The following is a 22,751-nucleotide window of genomic DNA, read 5'->3' as shown; positions in this document are numbered from 1 at the left end:
CTTATGCTGTTTGGCATGTAAATAGTCCTGCGTTGCGGCTCCACCAAGTTAACACCTAATATTTAGTATCTCTGGTCCTGTTCCTGCACACTTCGTTGAATTAGTGTTGATCCCCTGACTTGGTAACAATGTTAGAACGAGGGATATGTTAGACCTTGAAGTTGCAATTTATGGTTGAGCATTCTGCTGCTACCCACCAAACCTCATGGTTGCCCAATCTTGAAATGTTAGATCTGTTTGGGATTTATCACATTTAGCATTGTGATAGCGCCATAATACATCTCTCTAAGAAATGCAAGCTGACTTTAAGTAATGCTGTCCAGTATGTTATTGGCCTGCTGAGTTATCCAGCTAATGAATGACTTGGTTAACACTGGCTGGATATAGGGAGTATTCAAAAGGATAAGCAGCACAAAGTTGATGTGCTGTCTGCATTGCAGTGAACTGGCATGGGTTAAACAAGTATCACAATCCTCACACCCATTCTCAGAGCTTTCCAATTCAGCCCCATGATGTTCCCAGAAAAGTGTATGAGAAAAAGTTTACCAGAATTTATCAACTTCTTTATTTTAAAATTCACCACACTTACACAATTAAGAAACAAAAAATTTAATTTTGCTCTTCTCAGGTACAAATGTAATTTAAATAAAACAAGCTTTTCTTTACAAAGATAAATTAGAAATTTACATCACGTGCATTTACAAGTAATAAAAATCGGTTTTGACATTTCTTTTGAAAACTGTAGCAAGTCCTGAATGTCTCTGTTTGGCTTTTTCAGGTAATGTGAACCCCAAAAAATGTGGGATTCATCTGTATTAAACACAGGATGTGCTTAAGGGCGTTTGCAAAACAAACAGTGAATAGTTAATAATGGAACACAAACTGGCATTGAATGACAGAATACTTTGTATACATTCATTATGAGTAAGAGAGTGACCATAAAACTACAGACACTAATAAGTAACTAATCTTTCTCATTAGTTTCCTTCTCTTACAATTATAGTGAAGCAGGTTTTCACTTACTTATTTATAGTAAGAACTATCGTTCAAGGGCAAAAATGAACAAGTCAAATTTAAAGTTAACTGCATAGTCAGTCTACATAGTTAAATACAACAAATATACTGGAAGGTTTATTTTGAGTTGTGTATTTTCTGACATATTTCAATGTAAAATATTATCTCTTGACCCACAACAGGTATAGAGTTGACCATTCAGTTTTAAACCCAAAATTACCAACTAAATATCACCATGGTCAACCCACTGAATGTTGAATATGATCAGTCCCATCCAAAACATGCCAGCAATTTTCCAACACACAGGATTTGCAAGACAGCTGCTCTGTGAATTTTGAATGCTGAATATTGCAAATGTATTGTAGAGTTGGTAAGTATTTAACATACCCATGTGGTAATAAATTTTACAGGGGTTAGAAATTGCTTCACGTCTGGCCCAAAGTAGCAACATACATTAAAATAATTGAAGCCACTCCAGAATGCATATTACTTCTCCCCATCTATTTTGAATAGAAAATACTCTTGCAGGGCTTCTCTTCCCCTTTAGTGAAATTTTACAATTTTATAAAAACAGAACATGCAAAAGAACACAACCAGAAAGAAAACAAATTATGATGTTTCAAGTTAAGGGTGTCCTACTGAAGTATCCTGACTGGTCTTTTCTCCTTACCGAGGCTGACTTACCCACCCTGGATTTCTAGTCCTTTCTATTTTTATTGCTCAGTTACATCATGTGCAGATTTTGATTTTATAATTATAGGATTTATAGACTACTAGGTTGACAATATTCTTTTCATGGGTCTTTATTTTTGGAGCCACAACGCTAGCAGTCCTCAAAAGGATTAATTATCATAATGGGTCCCTGAACAGCCCTCCATGGCAAAATACAGGAAACATCTTGAATGTTGCCCTGAATGAAAAATCTTGCAGTCAGTCTGCATTTAAGGCACTGAGAATTTCAAGCACCTGGGGTCATACTGACTAACATTTCTCCACCAACAGTCTGTCTAAAATGGTCATACACAAGTTCAGATACACATATTAAACCAGCAGACAGATTTTTGTGCAGAAACATTAGTAACAAACAGCCTACTTCAGTTTGTGCAAAGACTGGATATAATGCACAAAGCTGTCTGGATCACAATGCTGGCTACTGGCTGTGCTTCAACTACACATTCATACTTAGCTCCATGATTCCAGTGTACAATATTTAATGTCTACGTGAGATGGTTGAGTTGCTCTTCAACTGAAACTTATTTCAGTTCAAATATATCCAATTAGACATTGAAGTGTTTACAGAGCATCACAGTTACTTACACAAAGTTTCATGAAAGAAGTCTCCTTTCTTTGGCTTACATATTCTGCTTTTCCAAAAGTACAACAACTACTAAAATATACTACACAAAAATATTAGATTCCAAAATCTGGTAATGAGGTCATCTTTTTAGACCAAATAGTAGTATAAACAGTCACATTCTACTAGATTGCAGGAAATATTTTCACATACAATTATCCCTAAAATTCTTAGGCTCTATAGGAGCACCTGCATTTATTTTGGGCTTTCTAAAAATGTGATAGGGTGAAAAAATAGGCAAAAATTGATCTGTGGTGCTTTGAAATCCAGCCGCTGTAACACACACGGGATATTTTTCCTTGCTTCTTCCAATGTTTACACATTTAGACAACGGTTTCACTGCCTTTTGCTGGTTTGACCCAGCCATCTCCACGTTTATCTCGCTTCGTTCGTCCAGAACTCACAAGTCTGTTTGAACATTTTTGCCAAGTATGTAATGTCTTGGCAGACCAAATCCACATGCCAGAAGTGATGCCCACCAATAACGACATAAAGATCTTCAGCATCTCTACTGCTGTGTTGGAATCATCTGCTGAGTACTTGAAAAGATTCCAGTTTGAGATTTCATAAAAGTAACAGGCTATGACACAGGTGGCGGGTACTGTGTACAGAACGGAAAAGACCCCAATTTTTACCATCAGTCTTTCCAGCTTGTCCGTCTTGGTCCCATCCTTCTGAAGATTAGATCTGATTTTGAACAAAGCCCCCAGGCCAGCTGCAATAAACAAAGTTCCTATGACTAAGTAAGTGAATAAAGGCGCAACCACGAATCCAGTGACTGCATCGATATTCTGGTTTCCAACATAACACAAGCCCGTGAGTTCATCAGCATCCACTAGCCGCATGATCAGTATAACAATTGTCTTCACGGCCGGGATGGCCCAGGCTGCAATGTGGAAGTAGGAACTGTGCATCTCGATGGCTTCATGTCCCCATTTGAGCCCAGCAGCCAGGAACCAAGTCAGTGTCAGGATTACCCACCAGATGGAGCTCGCCATCCCAAAGAAGTACATCAGCAAGAAAACAATGGCACATCCAGTATTTTTGAGTCCTTCTTGAATTAAGACAGGTTCGGCGGCATCTTCGAAGTCGCACGATATACGTTCCCTGCCCACCGTCAACCTCACAATGTAGGCGATGCTGTAAATGTTATAACACATGCTCAGGAAAATAATGGGGCGCTCTGGGTAGGAAAATCGAGAAGAATCGATCACGAATGTCAGAACTGTGAAGGCTGTCGATAGAAAACACAGACTGGCCCAGACTGCCATCCAAATGTCGGTGAACTCTTTGGCTGAGCGACTGAACAGTCCAACATCGTAGCCACATTTCAAGGCGCAAGTGAGACTTCTCTTGAGCCAGACGTAGTGATCCAAGTTGCCCCCCATGCTCTGGCACTCTTCCTCCGCTAAGGTGGAGGTCTTGGGGTGGTAGGGGACTTCCTCGTCCCCCGGCCCCTCCATGCACATGTAGTTGTGGTCATTCTGCGGTGGGAACTTGCTGCAGTTTAACGCCTCGGGCCAGTAGAAGCCGAATTCCTTCAGCACAGGTTCACACTTCCGCTTCACAGACTGGCACATACTGCCACACGGGCCAATCGGGATGTCGATTTTCTCCGTGCACATGGGCACATAAACCGAACATAAAAAAAACTGTGGGGATGAAGAGAGAGAATCAGTGGAAACAGTAAAATCAGGTCTCGCCTCAATTCCATTGCCTGTGATACTCACACTTTCCAGCTTTCAGCTTACCCCCAGGTTGTGTGTGATGAGTTTCAATCGCAACCTAAGGAAGGTTTTTACTCATTTTTATGAACATTATCCCGATTTTTCAATCAGCCGGCTGAGCAGAACAATTTAACCTGCCCGATGTGGGGGGCGCTTCCGTCAATCACAAGGGGCAAAATTAGCAACAGTTTAGGGTTAATTTACAAATGCCTTTCACTCCGACTTCGGAAAAGCGTCCAATAAACTAACATTTATAACCTCGGCTCTCACCAAAGCGAGAGTGTGCCTCAAACATAAATCACCTCAAGGCAAACATTTCAAAAGAAAGCGGGACGATCTTCAGCATCTGAACTCAAGCCTTCAGATACTTGTCCAATGTTGATTTATATAATTGGTATGTTCCAACTAACCATTTGGCATAAAGGGAAAGGTTCAATTGCCAGCTAAGAATGGAAAAGCACTTGAACTATACACAGTGAGGAAATATAGATCAGCTTTAATGTCACCTCTTTTAAGATAAATCGCTCCTTTAAATAAAAGTCTACATTCATGTTAACATTTTTAAATTGTGCCTAGCTCGTTGATTATGAAAATTAGATTATATTCCAAAGAGTTTAGTTAACGTTTTATCTGCACCGTGTGGATGTTCCAGCCCGCGCTATTTGAATTTAGTCCCTACAATTTTTAAGCATTTTAGCAAGTTATCCACATTTTCAAATTCTGGGCGGCTTTTCAGCCAATAATTTACTAACTCTCACATTCAATAAACGCCCTGGACAATGTGCACTGCAGTGACTCAGAGCAAACACTCGGAATTAAATGTAATCCAGTGTTACAAACCTGCAGCTGACTGGAACAGCCATATTGAATCAAAGGTGTAAATGTTTGTAACTGTAACTCGGCGTCTGTTTGTAACTCATGTCCCACCGGATTAGGCATCTTGGTCACATTGTATCCCAGGTTCTGGCACATTGAGATTTTGATGGGATCGCATCTCCGTTCATCTTCGTCCCCATATCCTTGAACAGCGCCAAGCTTGTGTTGAAAGAAAGTGAAGCAAAGCGCTAAGAAATCCAGTGCCGAGAACCAATTCATCTCCTACAATGGTCAAGAGTTCCGAATTCTCCTGCGGTAACGCATTCAAATCTACTCAGAGAAATCGTTGTTAACGTTTATGTAAAACGGTTCGTCTTGCCACTGTCCGATTGTTTCAAGTTAACTTAATACTTGACCTTGTTTAGCGACATTTTTTGTTAGGGCAATCGATACAAGTTGGGTGAAATTGTAATTATCTATTGCCCCGCGACCACGCCGTTAACAGGTCTCCGTCCAAAGCATTTATTCCGTAACCTCAAAACATCATACATCTTACTCCCAACTACCCGGCTAGAAGGTTTAAAAAAGTCTCCTTTTCAACCTAACATGATCGAGCGAGAGGCTGCAACTGACATCTGAAATCACCACACATTGCGACTGTTCCTCAGGCAGCGTCCAGTTAAAGTGAAGCAGAGAGGCGGGGCTGCCCAGCACTTTACATTGATCCTGAATCTTGATGGCAGAACTCAGACCCAATCCGGAGAGCGCACTCTTGATCGCCACCTCCCACCGGCAGACTGCCTGCCCCTCTCTCAGGTTGTGTCATTTTCATCAAGTTCTTCCGAACACTAAGTGACACTTTCCCGTTGCGGGGCAGAAATAACTCATATTCCACTCTGTGCGTCCTTCCAGCTATACTTCATCGCATTCAGATCTGAATTGATGTACACGAAGCAGTCACAAATAGAAGACATATTTTCCTGCTCTGAGGGACTCTGCTTTCTTTCCTGTGTTGATTATAATAACGCTCATGATTGCGTCCCCGAACTAATTAAGTAAACAATGTTTACTATTCTGTATGCAATGGATATTGAAGAAAAATAATACTTTTAATATTGGGGGACTTTCACAGTAACTTCATTGAGATGTTAATGTAAGACGATTTGTGACTAATAAATAAACATTACTTTACACCTTTTAAAAAAGAGCCCGAGCTTGGATTTGCCCAGTAAGTGAAAAGGAAGATCGTAATGCAGCAACTGTGGATTGTGAATACCAGCCCAGGAACTTTGCCCTTTGTCATGGAAAATCCCTCAGATCGCATCAGTATTGACAAGTGCTGACCTTAGTTATACCACAACTACACCAAAGTCGGAGGAGTTGTAGACAGTGAGGATGGATGTTACAGTTTGCAGAGGGACATAGATAAGCTGCAGAACTGGGCTGAGAGGTGGCAAATGGAGTTTAATGTGGAAAAGTGTGAGGTGATTCACTTTGGTAAGAGTAACAGGAGTACAGAATATAGGGCTAATGGAAGGACTCTTGGTCGTGTCGATGAGCAGAGAGACCTTGGTGTACATGTGCATAGATCCCTGAAAGTTGGCACCCAGGTTGATAAAGTTATTAAGAAGGCGTACGGTGTGTTAGCTTTTATTGGCAGAGGGACTGAATTTCGGAGCCGTGAGGTCATGTTGCAACTGTACAAAACTTTGGTGTGGCCACACTTGGAGTATTGCGTACAGTTCTGGTTGCCGCGTTATAAGAAGGATGTGGAAGCATTGGAAAGGGTGCAGAGAAGGTTTACCAGGATGTTGCCTGGTATGGTGGGAAGGTCTTATGAAGAAAGGCTGAGGGACTTGAGGTTGTTTTCGTTAGAAAGAAGAAGGTTGAGCAGTGACCTAATTGAGGCATACAAAACAATCAGAGAGTTAGATAGGGTGGATAGTGAGAGCCCTTTTCCTCGGATGGTGACGGCTAACATGAGGGGATGTAGCTTTAAATTAAGGGGTGGTAATTATAGGACGGATGTCAGAGGTAGGTTCTTTAGTCAGAGGGTAGTAAGGGCATGGAATGCCCTGTCTGCAGCAGTTGTGGACTCGCCAACTTTAAGGGCATTCAAATGGTCAGTGGATCGGCATATGGATAACATTGGAATAGTTTAGATTAGAGGGTCATCAGATTGGTTCCACTTGTCGGCGCAACATCGAGGGCCGAAGGGCCTGTACTGCGCTGTAATGTTCTATGTTCTACAATTAACAATCTTCATAAAGGGATCAGATTGTAGCTAAACTGTAGGACTAGAAATACTAAGTTAAATGAAAACCGTGAACAAATACGTAACCATTGCCGACCTAAGACGCTTTAATCAATTTAGAACAATTCACAGGTTTAATTCTAATTTTCATCCTGGACTTTATTAATAGGTGTATAGAATACAGGAGCAAGGAGATAATATTAAACTTGTATAAAACCCTAGTTCAGTCTCAGAGTATTGTGTACTGTTCTGGGCACCAGAATGTTTCCAGTGATGAGGAATTTCGGTTACCTACATAGATTGAAGAAGTTGGAATTATCTTCCTTAGCGAAGAGAAGGCTGAGAGGAGATTTGCTAAAAGTATTCAAAATCATGAGGGATTTGAACAGAGTAAACAGGGGGAAACCACTTAGTGCCCTTGGGTGAAAGGATCAAAAACACGAAGACATATATTTAAAGTAATTGCCAAAACAAGCAATGGAGATACCTGGAGAAAGCTTTTCATGCGGTGAGTGGTTAGGATCTCAAACACATTGATTGAGAGTGTGATGGAAGTAGGTGTTCAAGAGGGAATTGAATTATTATCTGGGAAGAAAGGAGCATGGGATTATAGGAATGGGGAATGACACTCAGTGAAGAGTATTGTCTCACACTTCCTGACATACTTTGTAGAGATGATGGGCAGGTTTTTTAAGGAGACGATAGCCTTTGCTCTGTTCTTTGACATCATATAGAGTGAATGAAATTCACTCGGTGATGATGGTGACCTGAGGCAGAAGTCAAAATAAATCATCCAACTGGCACTTCTGGCTGAAGATGGTTACAAATGATTCAGTCTTGTCTTTTACAGCCATATGCAGAGCTCTGTTATCTTGAGCATGCAAAATATTCATGGAACACCCTCCTCCCACTAGTTGATCAATTGCCCATATTTCTTCACAACTGGATGTGTAAGATCTGCAGAACTTTAAGTTGATTTGTTGTAGGATTGCTTAGCTCTGGCTATAATAAGCTGCTTCTGCTGTTTAGCTTGTTGCACCTTCCTAAGTTGGCACTTCATTTAGGTATTCCTGGTCCTGACATGCTCTTCTATATTCTTCATTGAATCAGGGCTGATCTCCTGGCTTAATGATAAAGATAGATTAAGAAGCATGCTGAGTGTTGGAATTACAGATTTTTTTGGCTGTGGCCACATGGATGCCTGGTTTTGAGGTGCTGGATCTGTTCTGGTACTCTACTATTTAGCATGGTGCCACACAACAGGTAGGGTTGTGTCCTTAAAGAGAAGATGGGACATTGTCTTCACAAAAGCTGTATGGTAATCTCTTTTATCAATACTCTCATGAGCAGATGCATTTGCCAATGGTAGATTGGTAACGATGAGGTCAAGTTGGTTTCTGCATTCCTGCTACCTCTGTGCTTCTTTCAAGTATGTTGAAAGTGGAGGAATACTGATTTGTTTACTGAGAGACAATAGCAACAGCAATCAGCAGGAACTTTCCTTTTCCATGTTTGATCTGTTGACATGGATCTCATTGGGTCTCAACATCTTGTTCCCAATTGTATACCACTGCCTGACCATCTCCAGTAAGTCTGCCCTGTCAGTTATAGGCAAGCTAATGGAGAGGATCCTCAAGGATAGGATGTATGAACATCTGGAGCGCTGCAATCTGATCAGGGATACGCAGCATGGCTTCGTTACAGGGAGGTCGTGCCTTACGAATCTAGTGGAATTTTTTGAAGAGGTGACAAAAACGGTTGACGAAGGACAAGCCGTTGATGTCGTCTATATGGATTTCAGTAAGGCGTTTGACAAGGTCCCTCATGGTAGGTTGATAGAAAAGGTGAAGGCTCATGGGATACAAGGCCAGGTATGTAGATGGGTGGAGAACTGGCTTGGGAGGAGGAGACAGCGAGTAGTAGTGGAAGGCTCCTTTTCCAATTGGAGGCCTGTCACCAGTGGTGTGCCGCAGGGCTCGGTACTTGGACCTCTTCTATTTGTGGTATATATTAATGACTTGGAAGAGGGGGTAGGTGGTGTGATCAGCAAATTTGCTGATGACACTAAGATGGTTGGATTGGCGGGTACTGAGGAGCAGTGCCTGGCAATGCAACAGGACATAGACAGGCTGGTAGATTGGGCAGATAGATGGCAAATGGAATTTAATCCGGAGAAGTGCGAGATGATGCACTTTGGCCGGAATAATGTGGAGGGGAGTTATACGATAAAAGGTAGAACTATCCGGAGTATAGATACGCAGAGAGACCTGGGGGTGCAAGTGCACAAGTCCCTGAAGGTGTCGGTGCAGGTGCAGAATGTGATGAGGAAAGCGTATGGTATGTTAGCCTTCATAGGAAGAGGTATAGAATATAAGAGTAGGAGTCTGATGTTGCAGTTGTATAGAACGTTGGTTAGGCCTCACTTGGAGTACTGCGTCCAGTTCTGGTCGCCGTACTACCGGAAGGATGTAGAGATCCTGGAGAGAGTGCAGAGGAGATTTACCAGGATGTTGCCTGGTATGGAAGGGCTGTCTTACGAGGATAGATTGAATGAACTTGGGCTGTTTTCCCTTGAGAGACGTCGGCTGAGGGGGGATCTAATAGAGGTTTATAAGATTATGAAGGGGATAGATAGAGTAAATGGTGGTAAGCTTTTTCCGCTATTAGAAATGGATAGAACGAGGGGTCACGGGCTTAGGGTGAGGGGGGCTAGGTATAAGACAAATATTAGAGGGCAGTTTTTCACGCAAAGGGTAGTGGGGGTGTGGAATGCACTGCCGAGTAAGGTGGTGGAAGCAGGCACGCTAGGGTTGTTTAAGAGCCACTTAGACAGCCATATGAGCGGGCTACATATAGGGGGATATAGTAGGCCTTACTAAACATTGTAGGCTTGGGAATACGTTTTGCCTCAGGGATGTTAGTCTTTGCCTGTTTAATAATGAATTTTTTTGTCTCCACAGGCATTTAAGTCCAGCAAGGGGCATGCATGCGGCAGGTTGTAGTGGGCTGCTCTTGGACGTTGCTTCGGGAGTTGCCTATTGCTTCATGTCGTTAGTGTGCTTAAACTGGACCATCTCGAGGGCAACATGACAGCTCAGAGACTATCTCTGTTGCTGTGCGGACACATGGATTTGGGCCTGTGTCTGTGGGAGTTTGCACGTTCTCCCCGTGGTTGCGTGGGTTTCCTCCGGGTGCTCCGGTTTCCTCCCACATCCCCCCAAAGATGTGCTTTTAGGCTGATTGATTGGGTACTAAATTGTCCCTAAATTGGATCTCCCTGATCCTCGCACGTTAGGTATAGACTAAAATCATGAATAGGTCACTGAGACAGTGGGACGGCGGCGCGGGCTCGTTGGGCCGAAGGGCCTGTTTCCCGTGCTGTGTTGTTCTTTGTTCTTTGTTCTTTGTCACTGGGACAGAAAATACTTTGGGTTGGTAGTGGAGGAGTCTGAGACATTGGCTAAAAGGTATGATTCTCTGAGTATGATAATGTCATGTTGTTGCTTGACACTCCCAATCTTGACACAAGTACCTGTCCCATGCTTAGGTCAATTTGGTCAACTCATTTATTTTTATCTGAGTGGATTATAGTTTTTTCATACTGGATTGATCCAACTGAATGATTTCTTTGGCCATTTCAGAGGGCACTTAAGATTCAACCACATTGCTGTGGGTCTGGAGTTACTAGAAGGTCAGACTAGATAAGGATGGCACATTGATGAGCCAGATGAGTTTTTGCAACAATTCAGAATCTGGAACATTATTCCAGGCCTTTGAAATACTGAACTGGTAAGAGGGCAACCCATTGGCATTGAGGATGCCTTACTTCCACTCCAGTTCAATGGGTTCTGAGATGCCTGATACATCCAATCCAAACTGCAGACTGTGCCACATGTGGGCAGACAGTGCTCAGAAGGTTGTGTAGATGAGGTTTGGAGAGATTTCTGCACTCTCCCCAATGCTTCAACTTCCCCCTTGCCTGTTCCTAACAAAGTCGTTCAGTGTGCTCAGTGCCTTCCTGAATTAAACTTTTTCAATTTGATTGGTGATAAACCAGAGATCTCCGCTCATCAGCAAGAAAGTTAGTTCTCATTACAGATACTTTGAGGATATGCCTAAAGCATTTCTCTGATTTTCTCCTGGGAGTTTCCTGCTGTAACTGAGGTCCGAGTAGAACAGTTTCTCCAGGAGTCTGCTGTGAGTCATACAAGCAGTATGTCCTAGTCAGCAGAACTGGTTTTGGAGGATTAATGCCTTGATGCTGGGCATGTTGGCTTGGAAGAGGAGCTGCTGATGGAATAACTTTCTTGGTGTTTAATTCGGAGAATCTTTTGAAGGCATCACTTGTGATACTTCTACAGAGTTTTAAGATGCCAACTATAGGCTGTCCAAGTCTCCAAAGCATATAGGGGTCTGGGGGATCACTTCTATCTGGTAAACAATTACTTTAATCTATGGTTTGAGATCCTGGTCCTCAAATACTCTTTGCCACAGTCAGCCAAAGACTGAACTGACCCATAGGGGACAATGTTGAGTTTGTCATCTTCATCCAGAAGCATTGCCCAAGATATGAGAAATGGTCCATCTTTTCCAGAATCTTGCCATTGATTTTGAACAATGCGGGGAGATGTTACACTGTGGGAGTTGGTTGCTTAAAGACCTTAGTTTTCATGGTGTTTAGTGGCTTAACAACTCTGCCATGGTACCTATTATGAATAACCTTATAATACAGCTTGTTTCAGTCAATGGTAATACTCTGAAGAAGTTGGAAAGCAAAACAAAAACAATTAAAAGGAAAACAAACATGATAAGAAGTCAATAATATCATTAAATATGTTAACTTTCAGACAAAATAGTAAAATCCAATACTGGATTTAATTATCACCAACTATCCACTTTTGACAAAGGCATTCTAGTACAGAATGAATTGTGTTCTGTGAAAAGATAAATTATTGGAAATGAAACCAGTGCCAATGTAACATTACAATGCTTTTCTGTGAGTTTCACATGAAATGTGCTTTTTATTATGTGATATTGGCTTGCGCTGTAATAATGTGACTGCAATCGGTCTTTGACAGTTATTTGTATTCACTGTGATGAAGTGTAATTCTCAGCTCTCATTTCAAAAAATAAAATCTGCCTCGATGGAAAGGAAAACTGGGGATGGGTAGGAAATTAATCAGGAATAAATCAAAAAAACTAACTTCAGAATAGATACCCAAGTGCTTTTTCATTTTCACAGAATTCCTGCAGCACTGAAGGAGGCCATTCGGCCCATTGAGTCTGCACAAACTGTCCCACAGAGCATCTCACCCAGGCCTACTTCCATCCTATCCCTGGAACCCCATGCATTTACCATGGTTAATCCAACTAACCTACATATCTTGAGACTTTTCATAGAATCATAGAATCCCTACAGTGCAGGAGACCATTCAGCCCATCAAACCTGCACCGACAACCATCCCACCTAGGCCCTATCCCCATAACCCCATGTAGTAATTATCCTATGAATCCCCTGATACTAAGGGGTAATTTAACAAGTCCAATCAAAGTAACCCTCACATCTTTGGACTGGGGAGGAAACTGGAGTGCCCACACAGATATAGGGAGAGCATGCAAACTCCACACAGAATTGAACCTGGGTCCCTGGCACTGTGAGGTAGCAGTGCCAACCACTGTGCCACCGTGCAGCACTTTTGTCCAATTATTTATTGTAGGTCGTGTATAAATAACATGTATAGGACCATGAATGCCATGGTTCCAATTGCCATAACCCCGATAGCTAAAATGTTGAAAGTACCCAAATTAGGTAAGCAATTAAAAATGCATGCATATTTAATAATGGGTTGTTTGGAAGGTTTCTTAAAAAGTTCTCCATCGTTATTTTTAACACACCCCTATGTGCTTGCGTTTCAGTAAGTAGACAAATTAGAAAGCCGAAGGAATGTGCCATATATTAAATAATGCAGTTATACCGAGTAGAGTTAAATCAGCTGACCTTTGGCAACTTTTTGTGTGTGTGGAAAGTTCTTTTAGAGCTCAAGTATTTCTGAGGCATTTGTTATCAAAACACAAACACTGCAAGGCAGAGCCAGTTGCATTCCAGTCTGGTGAATGTCTGCCCTCTGCGAATGTAATTCCAGGCTTTGGTCTATCCTTCACAATTACTGACACTAATTGCACACAAACACAGGAATAGTTGGATGTCTGCACATTAACTAGTCGTTTATTTGTCTGCACTCATCGGGGGTCAGATTCAGAAAACCTTTTACACATTTTTAACAACCTGCTAAGTAGATGCAAATTGAATTGCTCTGTCATAGTATACGATTTCCAATATTTCAGCTATTACAATGAACTACCTGTTTAATAAATACACAGGGCGTGTACGTTCGAAAAAGAAGTTAACTTTTTTTTGGTTTAATCGCTAGGAGACGAAAGCTTTATCAGACGTGGTTTCTGCTGGGTCTTAGTTCCCAACGGATTATGTTCTAAGTGCGATAACCGTTGGGAAAATAAAACTTTATTAAGAATGTAAGGCTGAATAGGATTTCTGAATATTCTGAATTTCTAATAAATCAAATAAAAAAAGTTAAAAATATTTACATAAAATATTGTAAAAGAAAATAGCTATTGGAAGGGAAACAACTTATTCTTGATTGGCGAATGTTATTGAAATGGTGTAAAGTACTAAATGGAGTGTCCCCACATGAATCCATTGAGAATCTCAATACAAATCGATTGCATTTACAAGTACTACTGTGAAAAGAGTATCAAGTTTGACATGAAGCCAGAGGCACCTAAACAAGCCTATTGGGCAGATCATTGGAAAATGAAATCCAACATTGATAAATGCATTATGCCGCACATTGAAGAAAAATGGCGATGTATGTTCTGTATGATTGGTATTGCAATAGCTATGGATGATGTTAAAAGAGCTACTGTAATAGCACCTAGTACCCCCATCACAGTAGAAGTAACAATCAATGAACCAAATAAAATGTCAATCTGTTTGTTAGATGAGATTTAGGATCTCTTGTCAAACTGTGTTGAAATTAGTCAGGATCTATTTTGGGGCTCAGACCTAGTGGCTTGCAAGCCCAGAAGTTCCAGGTCAACCCAAAATTGGCCTTCAAATTACCATGCTCAGACCAATATAGACAGTTCATTTTCTATTCGTACAAGCTTTGAAACCCCTAAATAATGTATTGAAGCAATTGAACACCTGGTTTCGGCATTCAGATGGGGCACCAAAAGTGAGCCCCATGCGTTCAGTAGTGAGATCAGATTGAGTGCTGGTCATTGTATTGCTAAATAGGGGCAAAGGAACAGAATAACCCCAAGGATGATCTCTCTTGCCAAAGGATTGTGTTTGAGGAAAGACTGGAAGAACTTGTGCTCTTCATTCCAGAGATGGACATACAGTTTTAGGGGCCCTGCACTCTGCCTCCGTGCCTGGGCCTCCCCCCAAGACATTGCATCCCACCTCCCTGGTGGCATGGTGCTTTACCCCTGATGATATTAAGCCTACCCACCCGAGACATCAAGCTGTGACCTAACTGACATCAAGACCCACCCCCAAATGTCATCATTGCCATCCTGACCATGTTTACACACCCAGCTCACACAATTCAAGCCACAAAAAAAAACCAAAAAAGTACATAGATCACTGCTTCTGTGTTTTTAAACTTATGAAAATATGCCCATAATTAATGAATTTGAATCCATAAAGCAAACCATAGGAACCCAAAAAAGTACATTGCTCACTGGTTCAATGCTTTGTAACTGATGAAAACAAGCCTGTAATTGATTGATTCAAATTCAAGTCCACAATGCAAGCTGCAAAAATACAAAAAAAACACAAATGACAAATCATTCCTTAACTGTTTTAGTGCTTTTTAACTAATGAAAACAAGCCTGTAATTAACCAATTGAAATCCAAGCCTAATTGTTGTCAGCATGAAGGTAGAGATGATCGACATTATGATCTATGTGTTTTGAGGTGACCATACATGATCAATGAAAAATGAGATGGAGAAATCAGCTGATGATATGACTGCAGCACGGCACAGTCCAGTGCAGGACAGAACGAGCCAGAAAATGTCCAATGCAAGAGCAAGTACTTCAATCAAGTGGACTCCAATGAGTTCAAGTGGCTTTTCTGGCAACTGTCTGGCAGAGTTCCATTCTTTGTCCAAAAGGAACTTTCTGAAAGCCAATATTAAGAGTAATGGGGGAATGATGATTACTCAGTGGTTATAACTGTCTGCATGTGACAGCCATGATATCAGACCAGCAAATAGTGATCCCATTTGAAAAAAATCAGAACTTAAACAAGAGGATATGGAAGAGGGACATATTTTTAAGATTTTCTTACTTCATCGGTTGTTTGCAGTCCACGGCAATTTGGATAGCATTTCTTTCTAAATCATGTTTTAATGAATTAATTTTCTGAAAGAGCAGGCTTCTTTTGCCCACTTCAGCCCTGCAGTTTAAGCTGCCCCAGCTCATTTGATAACCTTACTGTTGTGCTGCTTCACTGAATGCCTGCCTGGCTTTCTGGCCTCTTCAGCTTGCCCTTGGCTATTGTCTAATCCTCCTCAGCCCTACTGGCCTGGTCGAGTTGACTCGCTGCTCCCCTCGATGACCCAGTGCTTCCACGGACCTCGTACCTCACCTCTGCTTGAGAATGATCTCAGGAAATGTGCTCGTTCACTCACTGGCTACATTGCATGCTGCCTGCCCTCATGTCGCCTTACCTTTGCTCTCTGTTCATTGCCCACCAGCTGTCCTCAGTCCTGCTGGCTGGTTGAGTCACTATGCTGGTCCCCTCAACTCCCCACCAACACTTCCTTTAACCCCTGCTTGACGACAAAGTCCTTGTGAGATATACAGGCTTATTCACTGGCTGCTTCGCCTGCTGCCTGGCCTTCTCACCTCTGCCTCAGTTTGTTGCCCACCAGCTCTCTCAGCCTTGCTACTGGCCTGGTTGAATCATTCTGCTGCTCTCCTCAATGACCACTGGTGCCTCCTCTTGGACCCTCAGACCTGAGGCAAGCTTACTATTGGCTCAGGCTGCTCCGGCCGCCTTCAACCCCTACAGGTCTCCACCAGTCAGAGCCTGTTGTTGTTCTGCATTGGTTGCTGATGGGCTCAAGAAATAGAAATGAACTTGTGAACAAATTCAGAGCTCTCAGGCTCTGGCTGGTGCCCCAAAGTCCCAGCTAGCATGCCCCCCCCCCCGCATTAGTTGAGACCCTGTGCCAAGACATGATATGTTTCATCGTAAGTCTATCTCTGCTTCAGACTCTTAAGAACATTAACAAGGGAGATATAAAAAAAACAAATAACTAAATGACATAGAGAATATAAAGTTGATCAGAATGGTTCAAATAGACAAAATATACATTTACATCTGTCTTTTAGAGACCAAGTTCAAAACATTAATCGCTCATTTCAAAATGTTAAAAAAAAAGCAAAAATATTTTTAACATCAAAACAGAAACATCAACTTGCTCACATCATCTGGACAAAACTGGGGCTGATTTTTGGGTTGGGTGCACCTTGGTTTGGTGGTGGGTGGAGAAATTGTGGTGCCTGCCCATTGGGATCAATGCGGCAGGTCAAAGCATTTTCTTGATTAGCCCTCATTAGGACAGAATTGGTAAGCTGGCAGCACTAAAACGAGCTCTCTCAGGCAGCTAATTGATTGTAATGGGTTGTGAAGTTTGGCAGTAGCTCGGTGAGCCAGAACAGGGTGTTTAAAGCAAGGAAGATGTTTGAAAATCAGAGTGGGAGGGAGCAGAAAATGTTTATATGATTAGCAGATATATTCAGGGCCTAGAACAGGGAGGCCAGATTTTGAAGAATTTGGGGGGGGGGGGGTGCGTGCACGCAGAGAGGGCAATGGCAATGGGGAATTTAGAAACACACACACTGCTGGCAGAGAGATGGTAATAGGAGACTGAAGCATAAGAACATAAGAACATAAGAAATAGGAGCAGGAGTAGGCCATCTAGCCCTTCGAGCCTGCCCCGCCATTCAATAAGATCATGGCTGATCTGTCGCTGCTCAGTTCCACTTTCCCGCCCTCTCCCCATAACCCTTAATCCCCTCTCTTATCAAAAACCCATCAACCCGCGTCTTAAAAATATTTAGCGAGGCAGCCTCCACCACTTCAACGGGCAGAGAATTCCAGAGATTCACCACCCTTTGAGTGAAGAAGTTCCTCCTCAACTCCGTTCTAAACCGCCCCCCCTTTATCTTGAGGCTGTGCCCCCTAGTCCTACTGTCTTTTTTGAGCGGGAAGAGTCTCTCCACCTCTATCCTATCCATCCCATTCATCATCTTATACGTCTCAATGAGATCTCCCCTCATTCTTCTAAACTCCAACGAGTACAAGCCTAGCTTATTCAGCCTCTCCTCATAGCTCAACCCCCTCAACTCCGGTATCAGCCTAGTAAACCTCCTCTGCACTCCCTCCATGGCCAAAATATCTTTGCGCAGGTGCGGCGCCCAAAACTGCACACAGTACTCCAGCTGCGGCCTCACCAATGCCCTATACAGCTGCAGCAAGACCTCCCTACTTTTATATTCAATCCCCCTCGCTATGAAGGCCAGCATCCCATTCGCCTTCCTAACCACCTGCTGCACCTGCAAGCTGGGTTTTTGCGACTCATGCACAAGGACCCCGAGGTCCCTCTGCACTGTCGCCTGCTGCAGTTTTTCTCCACATAAGTAATAGTCCTTCCTACCATTCTTCCTACCAAAGTGGACCACCTCACACTTGCCAACATTAAATTCCATTTGCCATTTCCTGGCCCATTCGCCCAGCCTATCTAGATCCTTCTGCAGACTCTCCACACCCTCCGCACAATTTGCCTTTCCCCCAATCTTGGTGTCATCAGCAAATTTCGACACCCTACACTCGGTTCCCTCCTCCAGATCATCTATATAAATGGTAAAAAGCTGAGGCCCCAGCACCGACCCCTGGGGCACTCCACTAGTCACCATCCGCCAATCCGAGTAGCACCCGTTGACCCCCACTCTCTGCCTCCTATTTGACAACCAATCCTCTATCCACGCTAACACCCTACCCCCAACTCCATGTCCCTAAAGGCAAAGAATGAATTCTAGCAAGAATTTTCTGTTTTCCCCCTGGAGTTTCAGAGCAGAACTTAATTAGGTTGGCAAGAGACAGAAGTTGTGTGAATGGACAGAGCTAAGCTTATAGGGAAAAACAGTTTTAGTTTCTGCCTGACTCCTGGAAAAAGCCAGAAGTGACTCTCTCTCTCTTTCTGGAGGATGCTGTCTGAGTGTCAGAAGACAGATTTCTCTCATCTCTCCACTTCCAGAAGTGTTCAAAAGCTTGAGGACAGGCAGCCCACATACCAACATGTAAGCCTGTGTTGTTTGCTAACTGATTTTGAAAAACAGTTTAAGTCTATAAGAGGAATATTGCTTAAACTGGAACTAACAGATTGTATCTTGTCATGTTTAAGCATTTTAACTGAAAAATTTAAGCTAATTGATTTTGTTGTAGTCAAACTATATTGTTAAATATTTGTTTTGATAAAAGTTTTTTGTGTGAACTGGACTGAAACACCTTATCCTCACACAACGCCAAAATTTAAAAAAAAATGTTAGGGTCAAGTCTATAATCATAATATGCTTTGGGATTTCTAATCTGGCCCCTAACATCGGTAACAATGTAAATATTTTTAGCTTACCATTCTGGCTCTGCGATCTCGGAATATGCCAATGCAGTGTTCAATGATGAAAAGAAGGTAGATACCACCAAGAGCTGTAAGTCCTTTCCACAATCCATTATATGCTGTAAGGAGATCTTCATAGTTTTCATGATTTCCATGAGTATGATTATGATGATCATGATCATGATGATGATCGTGGTTATGGTCATGGTGACTATGATCATGGCTACCTTGCATTACACCACCTCAATTATTGGGTGGGGTCACATGAGAAATTTACATAACGTTCAATATTAGTTTAGACATAAGAATCTATAAAGCCAAAAATTAAACACAGGAAATGTGACGATAGGGAATCGAGTACTGTAGAGAGGAAGCATCTGTTGCATGTATAAAACTTAAAAAACATATGGATAGTTATTGCTCTCATCATAAACATCGTATTCATTTTTGATGCAAAAAATAATTTATTTGTAATATGCGAAGATGCACATTCTCTTTCTCAGTAAGAGAGATTTTCCAATGCTTATTTTTCTCAATGTTTATTTTTCAAAACATCCATGGTTTCTCCACACGTCCTTGCACATTTCTCTGCATTTCTTTGCTTTTTGTGTTTTCATTCCTCTGTATTTCATCAGTCTCCAGTTTCGTAACTTGTATTTCATCTGGCCCATTTTCAAGTTCTCAATATTGGTATCACTTTCTACTTGTATTTCCATTATTTCATTTATCGGCGCTTCCCTTTTTAAATGTTAAGAGTTCTCACCCCTCATTTCTCCATATTTCACTTTGCATTTTCCTTTATCTAGTGTTCAATTGAATTACCTGCTGACTATTTCCAGCATTATTTCAAATTTCCAATACCTGCAGAATTTTGCTCTTGAATGTTACAGGGTATGATTTGGATGAGCAATTTGGTGTTGGTATTGATATTGTGTTCAACTTTCTGGTGGTAGAGACCATGAAAGATCATGAAACTAATGCTGCCAAAGTAAGCTTGGCGAAAAACTACAATGCATTTTCTGGAAAGCACATTCTGTTTTTTTTTAACTCATTTGTGGGATGTGAGTATAATGAGTGCACTCTTAAGGGCATTAGTGAACCAGATGGGTTTTTATGACAATTGTTTCATAGGCAACATTAGACTTTTAATTCCAAAACATTACCATTGGTCTCTGGATTAATAGTGACAGTAACAATACCATTATGTCTGCATCTCCCCTGTTGCCACAGGTGGGGATAAATATTGAGTCAACTGGCAGGGATATGAATCTATTAGGACCATATATATTCTAATCTTGACACCTACACAGAAGTGAGTTATTAGAAGCTTGTGCAGAAAAATGTGTTGACCACAACTCCATCAGACAACAGTCTGCCACATCATTATAAAGGCCATGCGGATGATAAACTTTGTTGGATGGTTCATTGAACAAAGTGTCAAAATCATTTGGCAGTATGCCTCATTAATCACAACTTTCAAACAAATGCCAAGATATCAGCTTGATTAATGGTGAGAAAGGCTCTCCCTGTGAGATTCTTCATGCAGATCAAGAGAGTCAGCTTTACCTTATGTTATCTTTGAGATACTGTGGTGGAGTACAGCCAATGTCCACCTTCTACTGGAATGCACCTTTGCTATTAAAGCCTGGAAAGAAATGCAGCAGTTTTTGTCAAGGTCCAACTCAAGCAGCTTCATCCTGCAGGACTCAGCTCTACCAGCTTTTCACAGGGACATACATTGCGGCAAATATCAGTTGCTGCTGGAGGGCTATCAACTTAGTGTAAGACACTCTTAGGTCTGCCCAAAACTTGTTGGTCTTCCAATGCATTGAGTTGTCCATGATTGAGTGTTGTGGGCTGGCAAATTCTCAGGTCCAGGACTATAAGCTCATACTGAAGAATGCCTGGGGGAAGCTGCTGCAAAGGCTCAATTGAAAAAGGCCACAGTGTAAGGGGCTTCTGCCATAGACCATAAGACACAGGAGCAGAATTAGGCCACTTGGCCCATTTGAGTCTGCTCTGCCATTCAATCATGGCTGATATTTTTCTCATGACCGTTCTCCTACCTTTTCCCCATAATCCCTGAGCCCCTTATTAATCAAGAACCTATCTATCTCTGTCCTAAAAACACTCAATGACCTGGCCTTCACAGTCTTCTATGGCAAAGAGTTCCACAGATTCACCACTTTTTGGCTGAAGAAATTCCTCCTCATCTCTGTTTTAAAGGATCATCCCTTTTGCCTGAGGTTGTGTCCTCTGGTTCTAGTTTTCCTACGAATGGAAACGTCCTCTCCATGTCCACTCTGTCCAGGCCTTGTAGTATGCTGTAAATTTCAATAAGATTCCTTCTCATCCTTCTAACCTCCAATGAGTACAGATCCAGATTTCTCAATTGTTTCTCGTATGACAAGCTCTTCATTCCAGGGATCATTCTTGTGAACCTCCACAGGACCCTTTCCAAAGCCACCACATCCTTCCTTAGATATGGGGCCCAAAGCTGCTCACAATACTCGAAATGGGATCTCACCAGAGCCTTATACAGCCTCAGAAGTACACCCCTGCTCTTATATTCTGGCCCTCTTGACATGAATGCTAACATTGCCTTTGCCTTTCTAACTGTGACTGAACCTGCACATTAACCTTAAGAGAATCTTGAACAAGGACTCTCTTGTGTTTCTGATTTCCTAAGCATCTTCCTATTTAGAAAATAGTCTATGCCTCCATTCCTCCTTCCCAAGTGCATAACCTCACACTTTTCCACATTGTATTCCACCTGCCACTTCTTTGCCCACTCTCCTAACCTGTCCAAGTCCTTCTGCAGACCCCCGCTTCCTCAATACTAACTGTCCCTCCACATATCTTTGTATAATCTGCAAACTTAGCAACAGTACCTTCAGTTCCTTCCTCCAAATCGTTAATCTATATTGTGAAAAGTGTGGTCCCAGCACTGACCCCTGAGGCACACCACTAGTCAGCATCTGCTATTCTGAAAAAGACCCCTTTACTCCACTCTCTGCCTTCTGCCAGTCAGCCAATCCTCTATCCATGCTCGGATCTTACCCTTAACACCATGGGCACTTAACTTATTTAACAGTCTCCTATACGCACCTTGTCAAAGATCTGGAAATCTAAATAAATCATGTCCACTGGTTCTCCTTTATCTAACTTCCTTGTTACCTCCTCAAAAAACTCTAATAGATTGTAAGACATGACATAGTACACTAAAGGGATGGAATCCATGTAAAATCCCTCAGGCTGTATGCACCAGAGAATGTTTGACATGAAATGTATACTGTAAATATGGCATGTAATTGTAAGTATAGGGAGGCATCTCAGAAATACCATGTACTGTACTGAGCAAAAGCAAACTGTACAACACTTTGTAATGTCAAATCTGAACTCTTGTGTAATGAGCTTTTTTAAATGTTAAGAATAAAGTATATTTATTGAAAGGAAAACTGATATCATCTTTCAGGTGAGATCATAACATTTTCAGTTACTTATCTCCGTCATAACTGAGGCTGAATTCTCTGCAGGCTTGAAAATATTTTCATGCCCGAAAAATCAGACAAGTTTAATAGTGTGCCTGGATCAATGAATATAGAATTTTAAAAATGATTATTTCAGCTATTGCTTCTATCCTAAGCATTTGTTAAACTATATTTGTCTTGTTGTTCTTTTCTTTACCTTTCTGTTGTCATCTATGGAGATATCTGGCTTAGAGTGCTTAGTAAGAACTCTCACAACACCAGGTTAAAGTCCAACAGGTTTATTTGGTAGCACAATCCACTAGCTTTCAGACCACTGCTCCTTCTCAGAAAGCTAGTAGCTTGTGCTACCAAATAAACCTGTTGGACTTTAACCTGGTGTTA

At 41.8% G+C, this 22,751-nt stretch overlaps 1 protein-coding gene across 1 annotated transcript; it reads right to left on the bottom strand.

The window, feature by feature from the left end:
• Positions 1 to 588: 588 nt before the first annotated feature.
• fzd4 (frizzled class receptor 4) lies at positions 589 to 5,571 on the bottom strand. Its single transcript, XM_080197024.1, has 2 exons — positions 4,936 to 5,571; positions 589 to 4,020 (listed from the first exon to the last, which is right to left on the bottom strand). Exons 1-2 carry the CDS (start codon positions 5,188 to 5,190, stop codon positions 2,692 to 2,694), a joined length of 1,584 nt encoding a protein of 527 aa, XP_080053150.1. The 5' UTR covers positions 5,191 to 5,571; the 3' UTR covers positions 589 to 2,691.
• Between the last annotated feature and the right edge of the window lie 17,180 nt (positions 5,572 to 22,751).

The sequence above is a fragment of the Carcharhinus amblyrhynchos genome, chromosome 10 (assembly GCF_965287045.1).
Source record: "Carcharhinus amblyrhynchos chromosome 10, sCarAmb.v2.hapA, whole genome shotgun sequence".
Classification (NCBI taxonomy): domain Eukaryota; kingdom Metazoa; phylum Chordata; class Chondrichthyes; order Carcharhiniformes; family Carcharhinidae; genus Carcharhinus; species Carcharhinus amblyrhynchos.
This window is presented reverse-complemented; position numbering and strand designations above follow the sequence as displayed.

What these genes read in the sequence shown, in the direction of transcription:
- fzd4 (XM_080197024.1), bottom strand. Translation starts at nt 5,190, where the DNA reads ATGAATTGGTTCTCGGCACTGGATTTCTTAGCGCTTTGCTTCACTTTC. An exon ending in GCTGTTCCAGTCAGCTGCAG is followed by an intron (nt 4,021 to 4,935) that starts GTTTGTAACACT and finishes TCATCCCCACAG; the next exon opens with TTTTTTTTATGTTCGGTTTA.